The sequence below is a fragment of the Equus caballus genome, chromosome 1 (genome assembly GCF_041296265.1).
Source record: "Equus caballus isolate H_3958 breed thoroughbred chromosome 1, TB-T2T, whole genome shotgun sequence".
In the NCBI taxonomy this organism is placed as follows: Eukaryota; Metazoa; Chordata; class Mammalia; order Perissodactyla; family Equidae; genus Equus; species Equus caballus.
Window position 1 is genome coordinate 151,983,949 of NC_091684.1, and position 25,940 is coordinate 152,009,888.

At 37.5% G+C, this 25,940-nt stretch overlaps 1 protein-coding gene across 4 annotated transcripts in view; it reads left to right on the plus strand.

Moving 5' to 3' along the window:
* DMXL2 (Dmx like 2) overlaps nucleotides 1-25,940 on the plus strand; it is a 140,264-nt gene that overhangs the window by 25,218 nt on the left and 89,106 nt on the right. For all 4 annotated transcript variants that reach the window (XM_023617458.2, XM_023617465.2, XM_023617462.2 and 1 more), the window contains exons 3-7: nucleotides 1,861-1,932; nucleotides 4,603-4,681; nucleotides 5,502-5,637; nucleotides 6,312-6,378; nucleotides 25,294-25,472. In XM_023617458.2, the coding sequence (XP_023473226.2) occupies nucleotides 1,861-1,932; nucleotides 4,603-4,681; nucleotides 5,502-5,637; nucleotides 6,312-6,378; nucleotides 25,294-25,472 (533 nt within the window). The remainder of the gene's footprint in view (nucleotides 1-1,860; nucleotides 1,933-4,602; nucleotides 4,682-5,501; nucleotides 5,638-6,311; nucleotides 6,379-25,293; nucleotides 25,473-25,940) is intronic.

The following is a 25,940-nucleotide window of genomic DNA, read 5'->3' on the forward strand; positions in this document are numbered from 1 at the left end:
GAATAATAAATTATGATTCTATATCATTTCTACTGTCCCACCCTGCTGCTTGTATCAAGCTTTAATGTTTCTGTAAGTGTACCACCATGTGACAATCCAGTGATATAATTGACCTAGAGTTGAAACACTGAACTTCCTGGTGTTTTCTGATACTGCTTTCTTCCTTTTTTTTTTTTTTACAGATTGGCACCTGAGCTAACAACTATTGCCAATCTTCTTTTTTTTTTTTTCTGCTTTATCTCCCCAAATCCCCCCAGTACATAGTTGTATATTTTAGTTGTGGTTCCTTTTAGTTGTGGCATGTGGGATGCTGCCTCAGCATGGCCTGATGAGCGGTGTGGTGTCCACACCCAGGATCCTAACCAGCGAAACCCTGGGCTGCCAAAGCAGAGTGAGCAAACTTAACCACTTGGCCACGGGGCCGGCCCCTGATGCTAACTTCTTGCTTTTCTGATTTTTTTCCTCAGTGTTTTTTTTTTTTCTAAGCATTGCTTACTCTTTAGAGAACACTGAGAGTGTCAGATTTCTCTCATTAATTTTTTCGTTGCTCATCTCCCTAGGCCAAGCAAGGTTGCTTTAAACCTGTCTAGAGTTGTATGACAGTTGTCAGAGGTGAATTTTAGCAAGTTGTTTATGTATAATATTGTGATAATCACAATAAACAATCTCTGGGAGCAAAGTTTTTTTTTAAAAAAAAAATATATAAGACTTCCGTGTTCATAACCATGTTTCTACTTTTCCTTACCTTGTTGAAGGTAAAGAAGGCAAAATTGTGACATCTTTGATTTGTTGTCTTTTGTTTCCATGCTCTTTTATTTCCTTTATCCTCAGTGCTTGTGGTGATAATTTTCACATGTGTGACTTTGTGTTAGCCATTCATTCATTCATTGACATGTTGAATGTGATAATTCATAACATTTTTTGCCTAAGTGTTACCTCAGCCAGCTTCCCCCCTACCATTGTGGATTAAAAGGTTTTTCTTGGAAGGAATGTTAGCTATTAAGTAACAGTTAAAATCACTTTTTGGCATGAGAGTGCTGTGAAATCACAGTAGACGTTTTTGGCTGGCCTTGAAAGGATATATACTTAATTTAGTTTCCTGGGTTAACCTACAGGTCAAGAGGTGCCAGAAGGGATAGTTTTTGGTCTGTTCCCTATCGTTGATTCCCTCTTGCCAAGAGGAGGATAAAGTGGGAACTGGCCTTCAAGGAATTATTAGAAAACAGGCCCTGGTAGCTTCTAGGAACAGAGGGATTTATGTCCCTTCTTATCAGGTTTCTGACCTGGAACAAAGCCCTGCTGGCCCCCAGTCCCTAGCGTCAGTCCCCTGGAGACATCTACATCAGCCCTTTGTCCTCCAGCTGAAGCAGGTGTCTCTAATTTCTCCTTCATCCGTTTTCTCTGGTCGTCCTTCTAGATGGTTTTCCCAATTGGTATTTTTTGTTTGATGGTATAACTAATGTCATTTTATTTGATGTATTTTTGCTACCTGTTTACTCTTTGTTCTCTTTCTCTACTTCGCATGGTTTTTATATTATTTTTACTGGATTATACCACTGAACTATTTCTTTTTTTAATAAAGTTATTTCTGTATTAAAAAAATTCTTATAGGAAAGAGTGATTTCTTTGAATAGATTGACCTTGTATTTGCTGTGTAAAATAAAGGCTGCTGAATTTTTGATAACAGAGAAGAGATTCTTAAGTCCAGTTCTTTTCCAGTTATATTTATGGAAGGGAATAAACCATGAATACTGTATTGAGATTGTATTATATGTAATTAGTTTATACAGTATTGTGAAAAGGAGGTTATCTTTATTTTCTCTCTTCCTAAATATTAATGCTTTGTTCATTCTTTTTTAGATTGCAGCTTCATACGGTAATGCTGTTTGTATTTTTGAGCCCTTGGGCATAAATTCTCATAAGAGAAATTGTGTAAGTATTAAATGATAATAGGAAACTTTTAGAATTAAGTTAAGTTTGGAATCTGGTTGATAGCAATAAAGAGATCCTTAAGAGCTGGTGCTGGAGGTGGTTTGGAGCATCACTGTGAAGTTGGTCTGGCGCTTTATGGTAAGAGTTTTTACATTCACTAGGAATAGATCTCTAGGCCTTTCAGAAACTCAGTTTTCTAGAATATTGCTAATTGAGATTTACCTTGTTAATTGGGACCTACCCTAGTTGAACTACTACTGTTTCTTGTCTAGATTACTAGCTTAGTTTCTCTCTGATCCTTGTTTTCTGTCCCCTTTCCCCTTCTCTATTCTCAACAGAGTAGATCAAGACTCTTCTCTGCTTAAAACTCTGTAATGGCTCCATGTTTCTCTCGTATTCAAAGCCAAAAGGCCTTAGAATAGACTACAGCCTTTGTTCTCTCCAGCACCCACTTAGTACCTCTCAGAACTCATCTCCTACTATTTTTGTCCTCTGATGTCACTCCAGCTACACTAGCATTTTTGCTGTTCTTTGAACAGTTACCGTCCCATCCCAGGGCCTTTGCATGGATTATCTCTTGTCTAGAATGCTCTTCTTTCTCTAGATAGCTCCAGGGCCAGCCTCTGCAGATACTTTAAGTCTTTGCTAATAAACCCTTCCCAATGGGTCTACCTTGGCTGCCTTTTTAAAAATTGCTACTTGCTTCTACCACTTTTCTTCTAACCCCGCATCCTTCTATTTTTAACTTTTTCCATAGCTCTTACCTTGTTTATTCATTTATTGTTTACTGTTTAAAGTGTAAGCTCCATGAGGGTGTGGAGCTTCCTTTCTTTTGTTCACTGATGCATCTTAGGTACTTAGAATAGTGTCAGGAACATAATTTGTGCTCCTAAATATTTGTTGAATGAGGAGTTAGGAAGTAGGTAAACTCACTTTCCAGCCAAAGGGTCTAGCATATCACATCAGGGACCATGCAGATTCATTCTCTGGGCTGTGTTATATTATATCTTACTTAATCTTCAGAAAATCCTGTATGGTTAGAATTATTAGCCTCTTTAAAAATCACTACACATGTTAGAACTCCACCGTCACTCACGAATAGTCAAAACTGCGAATGTGAAATCTGAATGCCAAGAGTATATATTTACCAGTAATTATGTTTTTAGAAAAAGGGTATTCTTAAGTGCGTTAAAACAAGTGGTTTTGATATTTTTCATTAAAACTTGCATTTGAGTATTTCTTTTTACATTTCCAAAAAAAGGTGCTAATTAAAATATTAGTCTTTTCCCTGTGGAAAATTATGAAATGGTAGTATTATGAAATGGATATTCAATTTCAGCATGCTTGAGAGTCACCCAGAGTACATATTAAAAATTCAGATTCCAGGCCCACCCCTAAAATTTCTGCTATGTAGTTGGTCCACAGGTTACACTCTGAGAGATACTAAAGGAAGACTGATAGGGATGTCAATAGTTTTAGGAATGATTTAATTGTTACTCTAAAATAGATCTGTTGAGCAGTATTTAAGGTAGGGTTGTTTGGTCGGCAGTGGTAGGATTTAAAAAATGTTTTCCCTGATTTAAAAATAGAAAATTGTTTTTGGATAATGAAATTCAGGTTTTGCAGTTATATTGTAAAATTCTGCCTCTAGATAGTCAAGAAATCTTGAATAAATTATTGTTAAATATTTTAAAAATATTGTAGAGAGAGAGGGAATTGCCCTTTATTAAATTATTGTTACTTGCCAAACAATTAATGTGTAACATGCCTAAGGTGACACAGCTTTATGCTACACTATACTTTCACAAGAGGACGTTTTATATTGATGTTCTACAAAGAAATAGCTAAACTTCCTTTTACTTACATACTGTATTTCATGGCAAAGGCCTTTGACTTTTAAACTTTATATCTTGCTACTTTTTAGAATGAAAATACTAAGAAAAAAGTATGGAAATTATTCAAATTAATATAGGTCAGATTTGTGGATTTTGTGTATTGTATAATTCAAATATGTTGACTTTTTGGGAGGTATATCTAGTTTTATTTTAGACATTGAGTCCATGGGAGTATGATAATTTGTACTTCCTTCTAACGTGCACTTATTTTGTTTTGATAAACATTTATTGAGCATCTGTGTATGTACCAGCCACGACAAGGCTGAAGACTCAGAGCTCATTATGGCATAATTCCTGTCCTTTGAGAGTTGCAGTTTAATAGGAGAGTCAGACTTAAACAAATAATAATTCAGTGTGACCAGTGTTACAGTGGTCGAATGTAAAAAGTGCTGTGAGTGCTGCCAGAATGTCAGGAAGGGCTTCACAGCGGAGGTGATGATTTAGCTGGATCTTGATGTAAGCGTAGGAGTTCGTAGGTGGAGAAGAGAGGAAAGGATATCCTCAGGTCAAGATTGTGTTACATTATAGACGCGAAAGGAAGCTTGAGAGAACCTGCTTTGTTTGGGTGTGGCCAGCAGCTTGATATGGTAGAATAAATAGTAAGTGGAACCATTGGAAGTTATTTTAAAAGTGGTATTTTGAAAATAATAGTGAAGTATTTACATCTTTGTTTCAGATCATAAGGTCTTAAGTTGAAAATGGTAAAATGATAGTGTTTGTGGATATTATTTTAAAACATATCTTTTTCTTTTTTCTTTCCCTCTATGTGTTTCAGCAACTCAAGTGTCAGTGGCTTAAAACCGGGCAGTTTTTTTTGAGTTCTGTGACATACAATTTAGCATGGGACCCTCAAGGTATTTAGCGATTATATTTAGAAATTTTGAAGAGTAAATACTAGTTTTAAGTGTATAATTACAATGTGCTATAGTCTCCCATAATAAGAAAATGACCCATAGTGTATTTTCTCTTTGCTAGCTAATAAAAGTGCTTTTTTCCCCCTTGGTATATACACTGCTCTGTACGGCGCTTTACTATTCTGTGATTTTTCCCCTCTGCCTTTGAATGTTTTATTTCAAGAATTAGTGATGTTTTGTTTCCTTAACATGTGCTGTACTTTACTCTTATTGTATTTATTAAGAAACAAAATCAGAAATAAAACAGGACTAATAAAAACCCTATCTTGTTTTATTTGTATTTCAGGAAATTATTGTCTTTAATTTTGAAAAATTAGAAAGTTCTAATGATAAAAGCTGTTGTCCCTTTTTACATTCATAATTAATGAGGGTAATTTTTATATTCCATGTAGAAAAACAAATTTCATTAATCTTTAGTTACGTCTTATATGCTGAGAACATTCTGTGTTGTATGTATCAGAGTCTTTTGGGTTTGTTTTATTGTTCTACTTTTGCTGTTATGTTTTGAAAAGATTTACCTGATATCCAGTAGCTCTTTGCCAGTAAGCTTTTCTTTTTTGTTCTCAAGTCTTCCCCAAGAACTACTCTTTCTTGTCTAGTGGATTCTTAGAACTTTTAAGTGGATATACCCCAAGTGTTTTTCAGAGACAATATTGCTTATTTTTCACAGAATAGTTTAGAGACCTAAATAGAAGCCCACATGTGCATTTCTTTTCTGGATCATCGTTGCTTATTCATCAGAACATTCTTTAATTTTCAGATAACAGATTGTTGACGGCAACTGATTCTATTCAGTTGTGGGCTCCTCCAGGAGATGACATTCTGGAAGAGGAAGAAGAAATTGATAATAAAATTCCTCCCGTTTTGAATGATTGGAAGTGCATCTGGCAGTGCAAGTTAGTGTCCAACTCTGTTGTTATGTTCATTGATTAAGGAAAAAAAGCTTCCTAAAATATGTTCCCTTTCACAATGATCCTTATTTTTTGATGGTACTGTTGCATTTAGAAGCCTATAAAGAAGACTTTTTCTAGCTAAAACCCATTATAATGTCATCTTTCAATCTGTGCTACGGTTGATTATTTTTAAAAAAGACAAAAATATTTTCATATAGTAACCGCAGAACTTGGTTTGACAAGGTTGACACATAGGAATTACTCATTAATGGATGAGTTATGGATGGGGAGGCGGAGAGGGAAGATGTGGTGAAAGTTGCCTGTCACTCAGGTGGAAGGATGGCTGTACCGTTAACAATGTGGACTATGTGAAGGGGACCAATTAGCCAGGGAAGATGATGAGCTCAGTTTTTAACATGTTATATTTAGGATGTTGGCGGGACATGTAGGTGGAGATATCATTTATGCATGTTAATTGCATTCTTCTTTGGATCCTGAAGTGAACTTTGGAATAGTTTTAATTAATTAATTTGTGTTTTTAGGGAGGTGAAACATTTTATTTTTAGAGAGGTGAAAACACTCTTGTTCTGATGATGTTATGAAAATTTTATTTTGGTCATTTATATATACAGTGTTCCAGATTTTAAAAATGCTGACTGTTTAACTTTTTTTTTTAGAACCTCAGTATCTGTACATTTGATGGAATGGTCCCCTGATGGTGAATATTTTGCCACTGCTGGAAAGGTAAAGGACCAAACAAAGCATAAACAAAAGAAGCAAAACAATTAAAAATATTCCTTGTTCATTCTTATTTTTAGTTTTCTTGTCTGTAAAACGGATAATCCTACTCTGGAAAGCTGGCCTGAGGAATAGCGATAGTATTTGTAAAAAGATCTGGTATGTTTCCTATAGGTGGTAGGCACATGGGAAATAATGGCCATTATCATTATTCTTATTTGACCTTTGTAAAAAAAATTTATGTTTTTTAAAGATTAACTTTTATGTTTAAAAAATAGCATATGTACATAATTTAAAAAATAAAATAGTACTACTGGATCCACAGTGAGAAGAAGCACTCCCTTTTCCCACTCTTAATTCCTGTGTCCTGCAGGTAATTATTTGTCACCTTGTATTTTGGTATTTCCTTCCATGTTCCCAAATAACTTGCTTATGCTCCCATTTCTTGATTTTTTTTTCTTTCTGTTTTATGTATCATCTCTTGCCTTCCTATCATGGAAGCTGAGACTTCAGTTCTCTAGGCGATGTCCCCAACCCAGTCTCCACTTCTAGCACATACGCATACTCACTTCCCTTCCTCCTATCTTCCTGATGTAGGTATTTAATAATATTTGGGTAAATCAGTATATATTGTTCACGTTAAGATTGCATAAAATATTCTTCATGGGATAATTAGTTTGGAGTTAATAATTACTTGGTTTTACTATTTGCTTAGTTTTCTAAGTACCTAATTCGTCCCCCAAACCTCTGACAGTCTTGGAGTCTTCTCTCAGTATAATCCCACAGACGAGGTATCCTGGAAGTGTGTGTTCTCTTTGCTCTCATCTGGCTTGGTTGCTCTCCAAGTCTAAAATAGCAGAGCTGCTGTTTGGGTATTTTCTTTTACCAACCCCAGGAGAGTCTCTTTGCCTACCTCCTTTGTTAAAGTCCCTCTTTCTTAGCGTCATTTATCTTCTTCTTTCCTTGTTTTGATGGAGATGTCCTCTAGTAGGTTCCTGAGAAAAGATGAATGGAAAAAAACATTTTCGAGGCCTTGTAAATCTGAACAGTGATTTCGTCTGCTTTTTTATGCTTTATTTGGCTGGACAGAGAATTGGGTTGAAAATAATTTTCCCTCAGAATTTTTAAAGTCATGGTTCTATTACCTTCCAGCTTCCCGTGTCGCTAGTTGAGCAGTACCATGCCATTATGGCCCCACTCCCCCCATCTCCAGCTTATAGAGGTTTTACGAATCTCCCCCTTATCCCTGGTGTTCTGAAATTTCCAGATGGTGTCGTGGGCTGGGTCAATCCTCTATACCTATTTTAGTGCGTATCTCTAAGGGATGTGGACTGGTTTTGTGCAGGCCGTTTTGTGGTCTTGTTCTGTCTGAAAATGCACGTCCTTCGGTTCAGGGAGATTATTTTGTACTATTTCTTTTGTGTTACTTTCTTCCCTTCATGTTCTCTTTTCTGTCTTTCTGGATCTCCGCTTATTCAGATGTGGGTCCTTCTATATTGATTCTCTAATTTACCTTTTTTTCCCCTCTATTTTCCATCTCTTTATTTTTCTGTTTAAATTTTGGGGGATTTTTCAGCTTTAACTTGGAAAAATTTTGTCTTGCTAATTCATTCTTAATTTTCAAGAGTTTTTTCTCTTATTCTAAAAATGTTTCTTTTTAAATTATAAAATATTGCATAAGTATCAAAGAATATATATAGAACATATGTAACATGTAATAATTGAACAAATGCACATGTACCCACTACCCAATTTGAGACAAAGAAGATAAAACTAATGGGTTCCTTATCTTCCTGCTTGCATCTCCTCCTTCCTCTCCCACTCAGCAACCAGAATCCTGAATTTTATGTTTTATTTCATTACCTTTTTTTATGGTTTCATGTGTATAAATTCCCAAATAATACAATCTTTAGTTCTTCATAGTTTTGAACATGATACCATACAGTTATTGAAATGCAGCTTCAAGTTATTAAAAAATAAATTTGCGATAGCCATTATGTACATTATGTATTAATGCATTTACTAACAAAAAATTACATTTAAAAATCACAAGTTAAATTGTATTTAATTGTTGTATATGGAATGAAAACTTCTATATTCTACTACAAAGCTTTTTGAGTTAATCTCTAGTTGTAGGACCCTCACCTGAACTCTTTTGTGGCTGAATAATTACTTGACACAGAGGTAGTTACTCCGTAGTTGATGATGTTATGGACAGGAAGAGTAAGAGCGTGTGCAGGTTAGTAATAAACTAAGACTAACAATTTCAAAGTAATGAGGAGTGTAAAAATTGTTTTGAGATATCTGCAGCAACTGTCATGTAATATCAAAACATCTGTGATTTCTGTTAGAGATAGTCACATGTACTGGTAATACTACTTTGGTTTATTGCTTATACTCATAACTGAAATTTAGCATTTCCTTCAGTTAGCAGCTATGAAAATAGAGAAGTAATTGTTTTTTCCCACTCAAGTTCATGGTAACCCTAGGTCTTAGTTTTCTTGGTTTCTCAAGAAGCAGACGTCAAGACAAGGATTCAAGTGCAAGTAATTCACGTGGGCAGTGATCACAAAGAAATATACTTGATTTGAGGCAGGGAAGTGAAGTCACTTAATAAAGGGTATGTTATCATGCAGGTGATTAACAAGCTTAAAAGTCTGGGAAGCTCAGGGAGCCAGTGTTCCTCACAGCATCATGTCCCTCTGCCGTGTTCTTCACACACGTCAGTCGTTGGTTGACGGCTAGTGAGGGCAGGGCGGTGATTCTCAGCACTTGTAAACAACTCTAGGAAACCTCAGGCAAAGAGATGTAGATGCTGTCAGTTGGAACTGATACACTGAAATGCTAAGGCCTGAGAAGGTGCAGTTGATGTATCGAAAATGTCTTTTATATCTTGAATTCTATCCACAGGCCCCTTGGGTTAGTAGCCCTCGGGCAAAGAACCTCTGGTCTAAAATCTGGGCACTTTATTTTTTGTCTTCCATATTTAGATCTAAACTCCATGTGGAATAATTTTTAGGTATGGTTTGAGGGAGAGGTCAAGTTTCATTTTTCCCATGTGGATATCCAGTTGTCCAGCACAATTTATTGAGAAGCCTCTTCTTTTTCCATTGCTGTGTATTACCACTTTTGTCATAAAATCAAATGTCCATATTTGTGTGGGTCTGTTTCTGGGTTCTTTTCTCTAATGCATTGATCTTTCCTTCCACCAATGCCATCTGTCTTAGTTGCTGTAGCTTTTACATTGTCTTGCTATCTGCTAGAGCAAGTTCTCCTGTCTTGTTTTTCTGCCTTAAGATTGTCCTGTCTATTCTTGGCCCTTTATATTTCCATATACGTTTTAGAATAAGCTTGATAAATTTTATGAAACAAACAAACAAACCTCCTGTGATTTTGATTGGTATTGCATTGACTCTGTAGATCAGTTTGGGGAGCATTGATGTCTTTATGATTGAGTCTTTCCATCTATGAACATGACATAGCCCTTCATTTATTTTAGATCTTTTTACTTCTCTCAGGAACATTTTATAATTTTTGTGTAGAGGTCCTAAACATCTTTTGTTAGATTCATTCCTAGGTAGTTTATATTTTTGATGTTGTTATAAATGGCATCATTATATAAATTTCGTTTTCTAATTGTTACTGGTATATAGAAATGCAGTTAATTTTTGTATATTGGATTTATACCTAGCAATTTTACTAAACTCATTAATCTTAATAAGTCCTCTGTAGATCCTTTTGGATTGTCTATGTGCATAATTATATTATCTGTGAATAATGAGAGTTTTACTTCATCTTTTCTAACTCAGTTGTTGTATATCTTTTTTTACTATGGTATCTAGGACATCTAGAACAGTGGTGAATAAAAGTGATGAGAGTAGACATCTTTTTCTTATTCCCAGTTTCAAAAGGATACTTTCACAGTGTCCCTATTAAGTATGATGTTTACTGTATATATTCACTATAGATATTCTTTTTCAGATAAAGGAAGTTTCCTTCTTATTTGTAGTTTGCTAGAATTTTTTAAAAAATCACAAATGGTCTTGAATCTTGCAAATACTTTTTCTGCCTCTAATGAGATTATCATTTTTTTCTTTTTTACGCTTTTAGTAAGATGAAATACATGGATTTTTTTTCAAGTGTTAAATAAACCTTGTGTTTCTGAAATAATCCGAACTTGATTGTAATGTATCATCCTTACTGGATTTGGTTTGCTAATGTTTTGTTTAGGATTTATGAGATCGATGTGTTAGAGTGAGATTTGGCAAATAATGTTTCCTTTTTCATGGTGTCCTTCACATATTTTGATATCAGTTTCATGTTGACCTCATAAAATGGGTTGGAAAGTTCCCTTTTTTCTACTCTATGAAAGAGTTTGTGCAAGATCGATGTAATTTTATTCTTAAATATTTGCTGGTAAAGCCATCTGGACCAAGTTTTCTTTGTGGGATTCAATTATTTGAATAGTTACAAGGCTAATCAGATTTTATATTTGTCTTTTATGTCCGTTTTGGTAGGTTATGTTTATCTAGAAATTTCCAGTTTTATCAAAATTTTCAAACTTATTGGCATAAAGTTGTGTAAAACATCTTTTTAATATCTGTAATACATGTGTGATGATTTCATATTTATTTATTTATTTGAGGAAGATTAGCCCTCAGCTAACTACTGCTAGTCCTCCTCTTTTTGCTGAGGAAGCCTGGGTCTGAGCTAACATCCGTGCCCATCTTCCTCTACTTTATATGTGGGACGCCTACCACAGCATGGCGTGCCAAGTGGTGCCATGTCTGCACCCGGGATCCAGGCCAGCGAACCCCGGCCGCCGAGAAGCGGAACGTGCGGACTTAACCGCTGCGCCACCGGGCCGGCCCCTCTTTTTCATTTTTGATGCTGGTTATTTGTGCCTTCTCTATTTTTTTCTTGATTCATCTCACTAAGGATTTATCAATAGGATGTCTTTTTAAAGAACTAATTTTGTTTTAGTCGAGCTATGTCTTGTATGTTTGCTTTCTGTTTCATTAATTCCTGTTTGGTGGTGGTTCTACTTTTTTTCCCCCAAACTCTTTTAGATGGACATTCAGCCTTTTTTTTTGTTGTTTGTAGTGTATCTATTTCATATTAAGATTTCCCTCTAAACTTAGCTTTATCTCACAAGTTTTTTTAATTCCATAAGTTCTGATATGCATTGTTTTCATTATTATTCTGGACATTACTTTTTCAAATTCTTATTGTGACTCATTCTTTGATCCATGGGTTATCCAGAGAATGGATTAGAGTCAGGTTCAGTTATTTAGGGGGTGGGGGTAGATGCTGCAGGAGTAGTTTATTGGTGGTGACAACTTTTATTTTGCGTTATTAAGTAGAACTTAAAGTAATTTGTGGTTATAACAATAACTACTCGGACTGTTATGACAGCAGCTACTAGTTATTGAGAGTTAAGTACCAGATCCCATGCCTTCACAAGACCTGTGGGGCAGGCAGTGCTCTCCCTATTCTGCAGAGGAGGAAACTGCAGCTTGAGAACTTCCCGGAGCATATGGAGCTAGTCAGAAGGTAGAGCTGGGGTTTTAACCCAGATGGGTTGGATTTAAAGTACCACAATCAGCTAGCTTTATATTTCACTGAGACAATATTAATTGCAAATGCATTTGTGGGGCTTCTTTGAGGCCTGGGTTGTGTGTGCATTCTTCCAGATAAGGTTTATATAGCTTCTCCCAGGCGCCTGGGGGCAAGCTGAACTCAGACTAAATTCTTAGCTTGGAAGTTGTTGTGCCATGCCCAGTAGTGTGAGTTTGGGCCTCGCGAGGCCTGTTGTGTGGTTATAAATGCCCAGCAGAGTCTTTTTCCTCCACTCAGAGTCCAGGTACAGATGGACCCTTCCTTACCATATCCCTTTTAAGAGAAGGTTTTTTCTCAATTTCACTCTTTGATTTAAGGCTAGTCCTTAGTTGTTTTCTTGGCATTATGCAGGTGCCTCTGATCTGACTTCTCACCTTGCAAGGACTCTATGCGTTCTCTGCATATAGCTGTTTAAAACTGAGGCTCTATGCCACTGGGTGTTGGTAGATTCCCTTTTGGCAGTCCAGTCACCTGCTTCAGCATTTGTTTACCATGGCTTCTTGCCTGAGAAAATAGATGCAATCAGAAGAGAACTTTGAAAAGCTCCTACCACCTACCTGTATCTGTTCACTTCCCTTCATCTCTGCCTGTGTGTACTGCCTGCCTTTGTATTGCCATGGATGAACTGTCTGTGCTTTTGTACAAGGCCATTTCCTTCACTTGTGTCCTGCATCCCGTTTGCTCTTGCTTACTCAGGGACCTTGCTATTGCATTTGTCTCCTCTCTTCTCAATCAGTTTTCTCTTCTCCACTGGGTCATCACATTAGTATATGTTATGGACTGAATGTGTCCCCCTCAAATTCGTGTGTTGAAGCCCTAACCCCCAATGTGATGGTGTTTTGAGATGGGGCCTTTGGGAGGTAATTAGGGTTGGATGAGGTCATGGGGGTGGCCCTCATCATGGAAATAAGAAGTGCCCTTATAAGAAGAAACACCAGAGGGCTTGCTCTCTCTCTACCACATGAAGGCAGCCGTCTGCAAACCAGGAAGACAGCTCTCATGAGCACCTGACCATGCTGGTACCCTGGTCTCAGACTTTCAGCCTCCAGACCTGTGAGAAGATAGTTTCTTTGTTTAAGCCACCTGGTCTGCGGTATTTTGTTACGGCAGCCACAGCTTGCTGATAGAGCATAGCATACCAAAAGTGCTATAATTTTGCCCATTCTAAAACAGACTGACAACAGCAATAACAAAACCATCTCTTGACCTTTTCTCTCAGCGTCTGCCACATTTCCCTGCTCTCCTTATAGCACCTTGAAAGAGTTGCTTATAGTTGCTTTCTCTGAGGTTTTCTCATTTTCTGTTGTGCCCGCTCATCACCGCTCCTCTAAAACTGTCATTAGCGAGTTCCTGTTGCTGGATCCTGTGGTTCCTTCTTACTTAACCTGTTAGCATAATTTAACACAGTTGGTTACTTCCTCTGCCTTGAACGCTTTCTTCACTTTACTTTCAGGGCACAGCACACTCTCTTGATTTTTGTTTTAGCTCCCTGGCTGCCCCTTTTTAGTTGGCTGGGATCACCTTCTCTCTCCTCCTTTGAAATGTTGGAGTACCCCAGGCCTTACTTGTTGGACCTCTCCTCTGAGAGAGAGGTCCCTTGGCGACACTCACTCCCTTGATGAGCTCATCCTGTCTCATGGCTTCAGATGCACGCAGATTTGTACCTTTTGCCTGTACCTCTACCCTCATCTCCAGGCTTATGTATATAACTAATACACATCTTCAAGTGAACTTGTCTACAGTGGAACTCCTGCTGTTCACCACACCCCCAGGCCACTCCCATGATGGCTCGACCTTCAGAATATATCCACAGTCAGCTCCCTTCCTTACCACCTCCATTGTTACAATCTGGTTGAGGTCTCCATCATTTATCACTTGTATTATTGTATTAAATTCTTAATTGCTCTCCCAACTTTTGCTGTGCCCCTGTACAATGTGTTTTCAAACCAGCAGCTGGAGTGATCTTTTTAAAATGTTAGTCAGATCATGTCACTTCTCTGTTCAAAACTGTCATAAGGTTTCCCATTTCATTCAGTAAAAGCCCAAGTCTTTATGATGGCTTTCCAGGCCCCATGCTTACCAGATCCCCATCACTCCTTGGACCTTATCTCCTGTTACTCTCATCCTTGCAGACTTGACTCCAGCCCACGTGCTCATTGTTGTTTTTTCTAAGCAGAGCTTTTGTACTTGTTTTTCCCTCTTCCTAGAAAACTCCTTCCCCCAGAGACGTGCATGGCTTTTCCCTTTAACTTCTTAAATGTCAGTGTCTCAGTGAGGCTCTCCCTAAGCAGACCTTTTAAAATTGCGTCCTAAGGGCTGGCCTGGTGGTGTAATGGTTAAGTTTGTGCGCTCCACTTCAGCAGCCTGGGGTTTGTGGGTTCAGATCCCTGGCGTGGACCTTCGCACCGCTCATCAAGCCATGCTGTGCCGGCGTCCCACGTGAAATAGAGGAAGACTGGCCCAGATGTTAGCTCAGTGACAATCTTCCTCAAGCAAAAAGAGGAAAATTGGCAACAGATGTTAGCTCAGGGCCACTCTTCTTCACCCCCCCCAAATAAAAAGGAAATTGCACCCTACCTCCCACTGTACTTTCTATTTCCTTTGCCTGCCTTAATTTTAGTCCTAATATTTATCACAAGGAGTCTGTATTAGTTTTCTGTTGTTGCATACTGAATTACCACAAACTTAGCAGCTTACAGCCACACATTTATTATCTCAGCTGCTGTGGGTTAGGTGTGTGGGCATGGCTTAGCTGAGTACTCTGATCAGGGACCCTAAAGGCTACAATAAAGGCGTCAGCTGGGCTGAATTCTTACCTGGAGACTTGACTAGGGCAGAATCATCTTCCATGGTCACTCAGGTTGTTGGCAGAATTTATTTCTCTGTAGCTGTATGACTGAGGGCTTGGCCTTTTGCTGGCTGTTGGCTGGAGGGCTCCCTCAGGCCCTAGAGGCTGCTTGCTGTTCCTTGCCATGTGGGCTTCCTCTCCCTCTCCCTTTCATTCTCCTTTTCCCTCTGCCTCTCTCTCCCTCTTCTTCTTTCCCCTTCTCCTCCCCCTTACAAATAATAGAGCTCCTTAAACAATTCAGCAAGGCAGAAAGTAAGGAGCCAAAGAAAAACAGGAGAAAATAAATGAAAATAATCAATTAGACGAAAAAAATTAAATAAACTAGATTTTAAAAACAGATGCTGAAAATTTTGATAAGCCCGTTCAATCACCTACAAATAAAAAAACCCTAATATCTATTTAATATTTTTGGGTAGATTGTAGAGATGGAAGAAGAACTTTCCATAATATCTGAAAAGCAAGGTTAACAAAGGGAAAACTGTTATCAGAGTCACAGGAAAAATAGTTTGAAAAATAATGTGACTCTTGCCTTTCATCTCTCACACTAGGCAGTCACCTTTAAAGCCTTGGTCTTTATTAAATTTTATTTATTTTTTATTTTTCATTCTCCTGAAAGCCCCCCAGTGCATAGTTGTATATTTTCGTTGTGGGTCCTTCTGGTTGTGCTATGTGGGATGCTGCCTCAGCATGGCTTAGATGAATGGTGCTAGGTCCACGCCCAGGATCTGAACTGGCGAACTATGGGCCACCAAAGCAGAGTGCGTGAATTTAACCACTTGGCCATGGAGCTGGCCCCTAAAGCCTTGGTCTTTAAAAACTAGCATGCCATTACTCCTAAAACTTGACCATGAAAAAACCTGCCATACCCACAGATTTGTTCTTTTTGTTGCTCATATTTCTTAGGGTTACCTTATACTCATGAATGGTTAGTAAAGTTAGTCATTCCTTTGATTTACAAGTCCATAGTTGGGGAAGCCATGATGATGTGATAGAGGACCAATTCAGAGCGATTGGAGAGCTGCTCTGGATTCACGCTGGAACACAGCGTCATAGTATTCCTGTTAGTCACTGCTCTGACATCAGCTTAGAGATTGTTGTGCATGCTATGCGTCACTTGAAGCTGTTTTCCTTCTACCCTCCTTCAAACAACATTCATGGCACTCTGATTATGGGTAGGTATTGTATACACTTAAGTTTTCCTTAAAAACGTGTACTTTGACACATCTATTGTCTGATGTACTTTTTTTTTTTTTGAGGACGATTAGCCCTGAGCTAACATCTGCCACCAATCCTCCTCTTTTTGCTGAGGAAGACTGGCCTTGAGCTAACAGCCATGCCTGTCTTCCTCTATTTTATGTGTGGGACACCTGCCACAGCATGGCTTGATAAGCAGAGTGTAGGTCCGTGCCTGGGATCCATACCCGTGAACCCTGGGCCGCCGAAGTGGACTGTGCGAACTTAACTGCTATGCCGCCAGGCAGGCCCCTGTCTAATGTACTTTTTATCATAGTTCTGGTCAAAGGAAATGTGTTTCAGAATTCTAGCGATCTATACTTGTAAGGCATATGAGAATCTATTGTAGTTGTATTCACATCATGATAGACTCTCATATATATACACACACACACACATATGTATGTGTATACATATATGTATATAAAATTTGTCTCTCTGTATTTGATAGTGCATTTTCGAGGAAGAACAGTCTTTACATGTTTAGCAAATATTTTTTGAATACCACCGTATGTCCCGAACTGTTCTTTGTGCTGGCAGTCTTGAGATGAAGATGACACACAAGGCTCCTGTCTTCATGGAACTGAACTTGTAGTGAGAAAAGACAGGAAAACATCATGTGTTAATAATGCTGTCCAGAGAATTAAGGCAGGAGGAGGTACCAATGTGACTTGGTGTCTGTCAGAGTGGGTGATCTTTAGAGAGGCTTTTCTGGGGAAATAACTTTAAATTGGGAACTGAATAATATGAAGGAGACATCTTTGTGATATTTAGAGGAAAGAGTATTTTTGGCCAAGGGAGCAGCAAGTGCAAATGCTCTGAGATAGCAATTAGCAGGGCTTGTTAAAGGACAACGGAAAGCTAGAGTGTGGTGTCTAGATCAAAGTTTGAGGTGCATCCAGGTTAAGGTGTCAAATAGGGTAAGAGTGTCAGGAGTTTCCTGATGAGGTCAGGGTTAGAGATATGGAGTTTGAATATATTAGCCAAAAGATGGTGTTTAAAGTTATGGGGCTGGTGAAATTAGGGAGAAGATGTTCGGTAGAGAAGAGAATGGGGCTCAGATGAAATCTCAAAATCCTCGAACTTCTTAAATGGAAGAAAAAGATGGGGAGAAGCCAGTAAACGATGCTGAGAAGGAGAGGCCACTAAGACAAGGAAGACCAGGAGAATCTGACATTGGAGAAGTCAGAAGGAAAAAAAATTCACGAAGAAGGGAATAGTTAATTATGTCAAATGACTTGTAACACACAGGGAGAACAATTTAGATGTGTGTAGAAAGGATAGGCCTACCTGTTTGTGCATAAATTAAAGTATACGCTTAAATGCTTTTAGAATCATAAGATCCTAGGGATCTTTGAGATCACAGAAAGAAGCTGAGGTCTTTAGGGGTAAAGTCCACTTCCCTGCCTCTCCACTGCATCTACCCAAGTTAGCATTTTCTTGCCTCTGGACCCTTGCTGTAGTCTCTTAACTGGATGTCCAGAACCATCTAATCCTGTCTTCTCCCAGTGGCCAGGGTCACCTGAACTACCACTCTCCTGCTTGTAACCCTTTTGTGCCTCCTACTGCTCGTAAGGCGAAGACCACAGCCCTTACCGTGGTCTGTGAGGCTCTGCTGTGTGATCTGGCACTTCTCTACCTCTCTGCTCATTCCCACTTGAGTGCCTCCCACACTGTGGCCTTTCATAGCCTTGAATCTGCCGAACTCTTTCCCGCCCTCAGGCCCTTGTATGCACTCTTCTTTCTGTAGGGCACGCTCATCCCCAACTGTTCTTTGACTGGCCATCTTCTATGTATCTTTCAACTCTCAGTTTAAATATCACTTTTTTAAAGGAGACTTCTGACCTCTCAGATGAGGTCAAATCTCCCAGTTAAATTCTCTCAAAGTATGCTTCTTCTTTATAACACTTATCATAGTTATAATTAAAATAATAATTTCTATGCTTATTTACTGTTGTCTTGCCTTCTAGAGTATAAGCTCTGTGCAATTAAGAAATATAGTTTATTGTCTCTCTCTCTTCCCCTGCCTAAGCTGTATCCCCAGCAGTTCAGGTAGTGCCTGCATTCAATACACGTTTGTTGTTTGAATGGATCATGTGACCATTCTATCGTGTACGGGCAGTTGATAGCACATCATTATCCATCTGTATGTCATAGACCAATTTTGTTTTTAAGTCTGAAATGGTCTGAAAGCCATTGCATTTGCTCAGAGCAGAGTGAAATTTGGCTCTTTAATAAATCTGTATCTGGGCATGATCAAATGTAATATAATAATTTGTTCTTATGCAATATATTGAAATACACATCATGGGGTTGAATTAAGAATAGTACATTGATAGAAATTACAGGATGCCTACTACTCCCTAAATGAGACAAAGGAACTGTTAAAAAAGTTAACAAAATATTGTTTATTTTCTAGATTCTTCTCTTTCTACAGTTGATTTCCCTCATAGATTCTTAATGTTTCTGATTATCTCCCTTTGCTTACCCAGAGTGTGATGTTTGCCTCCGCTGTCTGTCACAACTGGCAGAACTTTGAGACTATTTCAGGATATATGGTCTTTTGACAGGATCACTTGGTACTTTAAAACTGTTAATGCCTCATATAAGATGATCAGTATTCATTGTCTGAACATCTTCTGAATATTTGAACTCATCCCTCATGCGTCTGAAAGATGCCTTTGAGCTTCAAACAAAGCTAAGTAATAAAACTAAAGAGCACGTCCTCTTAAGTGGGGCAACTAGATTTTAAGCTCCTCAAAGGCGGTTCTGTTTGTATGCTCCATAATGCCTCCTATCTTCTTTCTTTGAATTTTTATTGCACACAGCCTTGGCAATTGATTGTTGAGTATTTTTTTTGCGTTGTATTAGTCATGTTTCCCTAAGCTTCTTATATTCAGTTCTCCTAAGAGCTAAGTGTTTCATAATTCTCTTGGAAAGATAAGAATGCCTTATGAGTGAGGATCCTTTGGAGGTTAATAAAATGCATCGTGGATTTAAAAAGCGTATTGCCTCACGTTTTTGAGAAGACGTCACATCTAATTAAGATCCTCTTGATAAAAAGAACAGAAACTAACTTTGCAATCTTGGCATCTCCCCCCCACCCCCATCTGTTCTGCTTTTGCTAATAAAGCCAAGTGTGTCTGACTTGGTGAAGCAGATGGTAACCGGGTGATCTAGCGCCAGAAGGCCTTTCCCCCGCCTCTGCTGCGTGCAGAGGGTTTCAGTCCAGGTGCCGTGGGGCTCAAATCCGCTTACCTTCAGGACTTTTAATCTTTCAGTTCACTGAGCACTTTTGCTAGTGAGATCTATTTTTTTTTTACAAGTATGGTAAATTTTTCTTGGGCTTAAGAGTATTTTAACTTTTTATCTGAGCTTCAAGTCTTACTTATTTAAGAAGCCCTTTTCCTACCACAAAACGTACCTGATTAAATCGTCAGCCAGAGAATTGTTTTTTTCAGTTTGCTTGCTAGATGTGTATTTAAATTCTGTTTATGTTCATAAAGTTTATATCTGAAAACGTTTTATAACAGTTATTTCATAAACTTTGAATGATTTAAAATATTCTGTTTTCTTCAACAACGTTTTTCTTTAGTAGAGGATTACCCTTTTGAGGAAAACAACTGGCTTTCTAAGGGCTAGGGTGAGAGTTTTGGGGGAGGGCGGTTTTGGCAGGAAGGGCGGGAGAAGGCTACAGAATGCCCCCCGAAGCTTTTCCTCCACTTGAGAGAGCTTTTCTCTTCCTAGAGTCAGTTTTTGGTTATTTAAAGATTGGCTTATCAACCTTCCCCCGCTTTAAAATGGAAATATCTTTACCATTTTTAACATAATATGTATTTATTATAAAAAACATGCAGAGAAAATCTCCTGCCAAATAACTCTACCCCAAATAAAAAAGTGGCCACTATTTTCTGTTTTATATTCTTTCAGACTTCGTGACGCCTTGTCAATCACATAGAACTATGTGCATGTGCACACATGCTCAAATGAGGTCATACTCCTCAAGCTGATTTCTTCACTGAATATAGTATAGATAGATTGCTGTGTCAGTACACATATACCTGTATTCTTTTTTTTTTATTAGCCCTGAACCAACATCTGTGCCAGTCCTCTACTTCATATGTGGATTGCTGCCACAGCATGGCTGATGAGTGGTGTAGGTCCTCGCCTGGGATCTGAACCCGTGAACCTGGGCCAGTGAAGCAAAGTGTATCAAACTTAACCTCTAGGCCATGGGGCTGGCCCCCATATCTGTATTCTTTTTAAAGATGACATAATTTTCCATTGTATGAATGAATGTACCATAATTTAACTTAACCAGACAACTGTTAGTGAATATCAGTAGTTCTAATTTTTTTGTGTTCTATTAAAAATGAACATCCTTGAGATGAATACATGGACAAAGAGAACAGATTAGTGGTTACCAGAGGGGAAGGGGGTTGGGGGATGGGTATAAGGTGTAAAGGGGCACATATGTATGGTGACTGATGAATAACAATGTACAACTGAAATTCCACAATGTTATAAACTATTATGACCTCAAGAAAAAAATTTTCCCTCAAAAAAAATCTTTGTACATAAATCTTGTCATGTTATTTCCTTTTTATAATTAACTTTATTGAAGTATAATTAAAATAAAATGTATATTTTAAGTCTATAGTTCAGTGGGTCTTGACAGATTTATAGACTCATGTAATCACCACCCCCATCAAGTTATAGGACATTTCCATCATCTCAGAAGGTTTCCTTTTACCTCTTCCCACTTAGCCCTCATTCCCATCCCTGGTTCCAGATAATAGCTGCTCTGCTGTCTATCACTACTGATTTGATTTGTGTTCCCTAGAGTTTCATATAAATGGAATTATATAGTATATACTCTTTTGTGTCTGGCTTCTTGCACTTAGCTTAATGTTTTTGAGATTCACCCATGTTGTCTGTTCTTTTTGTTGCTGAGTTGTATTCTGTTATATGGATATATCACAATTTATTGATCCATTCACCTGTTGATGGACATTTGGATTGTTTGGAGTTTTAGTCTAAAATGAACCTAAATGAATGTAACTATTCATCTGCAAGTCTTTGTGTAGGCACTTGTTTTCACTTCTTGTGGGTAAAACTACCTAGCAGTGGAATTGGTAGGTCATCTGGTTCTTTATAAAAAAAAGTCAAAGCCTTTCCAAACTTGTACCATTTTGCATGCCCACCAGCAATTGAATAGTTTCAGTTTCTCCACTTTCTTGCCTACGTTTGGTATTGTCAGCCTTTTTAATATTAACCATTCTTATAGTCACATAGTGGTGTCTTATTGTGATTTTAATATGCATTTCCCTGACTGCTAATGATGTTGAGCATGTACTTACTGGCTATTTGTATAATTTCTTTTGTATGGTGTTCATTCATCTTTTGCCCATTTTAAAAATAATTGGCTTGGTTTTCTCCTTGTTATTGCCTTGTAAGAGTTCCATGTGTATTCTACTACAGTTGAAAGATAAATGCATTGCACATGTTTCTCCCAGTCTCTGACTTGCCTTTTTATTTTTAACAGTGTCTTTTGATGTGCAGAAGTGTTTAATTTTGAAGAAGTCCAGCTCACCGTCTTTTTTGTTGGCTTGTGTTTTTTGTGTCCCTAGATCTAAGAAATCTTTGTCTACCCCAGTCACAAGTATGTTATACTGTTTTCTTTTATAAGTTTTATAGTTTTGACTTCTACATTTTGAGGTAATTTTTTGTGTTTGATTTGAAGTTACTTTTTTTCCAAATGGATATCAAGATATTCCGGTGGCATTTCTTGAAAAGGCAATCCATTCTGCATTAAATCACCTTGACAGCTTTGTTGGAATCAGTTTTCTGTTCCCGGCCTCTCTATTTTGTTTCATTGATCTAGGTATTTATCCTTATGCTCATAATATGCTATCTTGATTATTGTAGCTCTATAGTAAGTTTTGAAATTGGGTAGTGTAAGTCCTCTAACTTTGTTCTTTTCTTTAAAAATATTTCTGGTAGTATCCGGTCCTTTGATTTCCATACAGATTTTAGAATAAGCTTGTCAGTTTCTCCAAAAAAGCCTACTGTGATTTTGATTATGTTTATATTGAATCTTTATAGATCAGTTTGGGAATAATTGACATCAGTAACATTTGGTTTTTGGATCAATGAATGTGGTATATTTCTCTATTTAGATCGTCTTTCTCTTAGCAGTGTTTTGTAGTTTTCAGTTTACATATCTTGTACATAATTTGTTAAGTTTATCTTCCTAATTTAAAAGGTATTTGAACAAGTTACAGTTCTAATTATTGCTAACATATAGAAATAGAATTGATTTTTTTTTCTTTTTTTGCTGAGGAAGATTCACTATGAGCTAACATCCGTTGCCAGTCTTCCTCTATTTTGTATGTGAGCTGCTGCCACAGCATGGCCACTGGGTGGTGTAGGTCCACGCCTGGGAGCCAGACCCGGGCTACTGAAACCCCCACAAGGCCATGGGGGCTGACCCAGAAATAGAATTGATTTTTTAATTTTGATCTTTAGTCTTATGACCTTGCTTATCAGTTCTAGCAGGTCTTTTTGGTAGATCCTTTAGGATTTTGTTAAAAAAGACAATTTTACTTCTTCCTTTCTAATCTATATGCCTTTTATTTTTTTCCTTACTCAATTTTTTGCAAGTACCAGGACATCTAGTACAATGTTGAATAGAATTGATGAGAACAGACATCCTTCTGTGGCTCCCAATTTTATGGGGAAAGTGTTCAGTCTTATATATGATAGAAGTTGTAGGTTTATTATAGACGTACTTGATCTGGTTCAGGATGTTCCCTTCTATTCCTAGTTTGCTGAGAGTTTTTTTTGTGTGTGAATTAATGTTGACTTTTGTCAAGTGCTTTTTCTGTGTATATTGAGATAAGTATATGAGTTTTCTTTTCATTCTATTAATATGGTGAATTACAGTGATTGATTTTTTAAATGTTAAACCCACTTTGCTTTGCTAGGATAAACTCCACTTGTTCATGACTTATATACTGAATATACTGCTGGATTAGGTTTGCTAAAAATTTATTAAAGATGTTTGAATCCATGTTCCTGACAGATATTAATTTATAGTTTTCTTATGTCTTTCGTTTTGGTAGCAGGGTAATAATACTGGTCTTATACAGTGAGTTCTTTTCCTCAGTTTTCTGAAACAATTTGTGTAGGATTAGTGCTCTTTCTTCCTTAAATGTTTGGTAAATTCATCCATGAAGTCATCTAGGCCTAGAATTTTAGTTGTAGTTTTAGGGGTTTTTTTTGGATGAGAAGATTTCAAATTATGGATTCAACATGTTTAATAGAGGTAGAGCTATTCAGGTTTTCTTTTTCTTTGTCAGTTTTCAAAAATTGTCTTTCAAGGAATTTGTCCATTTAACCTAAATCGTTGAATTTATGGGGATAAAATTGTTCATAATATTCCCTCATTATTCTTTTAATGTTTATAGGATCTGTAGTCATGTCTAGTCTTTCATTCTTGATAATGATAATTTGTGTTCTCTCTAAATATTTTTGATCATTCTAGATAATTATCTTTTATTGATCTTTTCAAAAATTAGCTTTTGGATTCATTTGTTTGTCTATATTTTGTATATTTTATCTCATTGATTTCCTTCTTCCTTATATCTATTTACCATGGGTTCGCTTTGCTCTTCTTCTACTTGATGCTTCAGCTAGAAGCTGAGACCATTTATTTGAGACCTTTCTTCCTTTCTGATGTAAGCATTTAAAGATAGGCATTTCCTTCCAATCACTAATGTACCTGCAGCCCCCAAATTTTGATGTTTTGCTTTTATTTTCATTCAGTTCAACATATTTTAAAATTTCCTTTGTAATTTAGAAGTGTTTTGTTTAGTTTCCAAATATTTGGGCATTTTCTAAATTAATGATTTCTAATTTAATTCTGTGTGGTTTTAGAGTTTTAGGCAGTAACAGGTGAAAGTGGGGCTGCTTCATTTGAGGGGGAGGCAGGTGGGGATGGGAGAAGGGCCTAGAATGCCACCTGCTTGTGGAGGCTCTGTCTTCCCTTTATGACTCCTGAGGGGCTCTGAGGTACCTCCAGGTTTTTATGACGTGTAGTCTGAAGCCACTGCCATACATTGTGCAGTAAATTTGGTTACATGAAAATGATGCTAAGGTGAAAAAGGTACTTGGAGGAAAGCGACGAGTATATGGTTAAGTGGTTTTCTCAGACTAAGCTCTTAAAGAGATTTGCTGTATAATTCAAATATCCAAATAAAGGAGACATTAGTGGAAACATACATTATGCAGATAAATTGAGAATGAGTAACAACATGGAAAAAAACAGAAGTGTTTGTCTAGTCCAGATGAAAGTATTTGGACCTATACTGGAATATATAGTTTCAATGTTTTTTAGAGATTGAGATTTTTGCATAAACGATAACATGCTGTTATTTCCTTTAGTGCACTTTTCACCATTGAGGATTGAGCACTATAAAGTAGATAGTTTCTGCTAAATAAGATACAGTTATTTAGGCCTTCAACAGAATTGTTAGAACTAAGTAAGATGATAAAGTCAGTGCCTATTGTTATACCTGTAAATATCTTAAGTGGGCATAGAGGTGGTTCCTGATAACTGCTTAAATGCCTTCTCATCATGTAGAGTAGGGATCAGAAAACTATGGCCCACAAGCTAAGAATGGTTTTTACATTTTTAAAGGGTTGTAAGAAAAAAACCAAGAAGATTCAGTGTCAGAGGCTGTGTGGGCCACCACGCCTAACTTACTGACTATCTGGCCCTTTACAGGAAGTTTACTGATTCCTGACTTTAGAGTAAGAAACAATTCATATTTAAAAAGTATTTGTTTCACCCTTGCAGATCTCTTCAAAAAGGAAAGGATGATAACAGTGACTGATAACATGGTGTCTTTCTTATCTTATCCAAGGGGCTAGCATCTGGGTTCATAATCTTTTCTCTCCAGTGACCCATGTATATTTAAATGGGAATTTGGCATCCATCTCTATTTGAAAACCAACATTGTGCAGATAACATTGATAATGAACAAACCGTCCATTTATTTTTTAAGAATAGTATTCTTTAAAGTAACAAACATAATTTAAATATAGGTCATGCATTAGTTTTTATAAGTAACTTAATTTTTAAAGCTTCTTCAAACCCACTCACATTTTGAATTGTGTATGTATGAATTCGTTTTATGTTGACCTGTGTGTTTTTGCAGGATGATTGCCTTTTGAAAGTGTGGTATCCTATGACTGGCTGGAAGTCTTCAATTATACCTCAGGATCATCACGAAGTGAAAAGGAGACAGGCGTCTACCCAGTTTTCCTTTGTTTACTTGGCACATCCCCGAGCTGTGACAGGTTTTTCATGGCGTAAAACTAGCAAGTATATGCCCAGGTTAGAAAAATGTATCATATAAACTTCAGTTTGTATACTTGTATATTTATAAAAATAATGAAAACAAAGGTCCTTTTGCTGCATTGACCTGGGGGCAGTTAACAGCATAAGCTCTAGGCATCCACTGCCTGAATTCCTATTCTGCTGCTGTTACTGGCTTCATGAGCTATGGACTAGATTTTGTAAACTCTGAAAGCCTCCCTTTTTCTCTCTGTAGAATGAGGGTGGTAGTAGGACCCGCCTCAGAGAGTTGTGAGTCTAAAGTGTGTTAGTGCATGTGAGTGCTTTAGTACAGGCCTCTGCACAGAGTGTGTGCTCAGGCAGTGTTAGCTGGTACTGTTAGTAGTAGCAGCAGTAGAAGAAGATTCTAGGAAGGAAATGCTTGCAAGTAACAGGAAAGTACACGTTGAAGGGAAATAAAACCTAGTAATAAACTGTCAGCAAGACACGTGGTGGCAAAGCATGTCA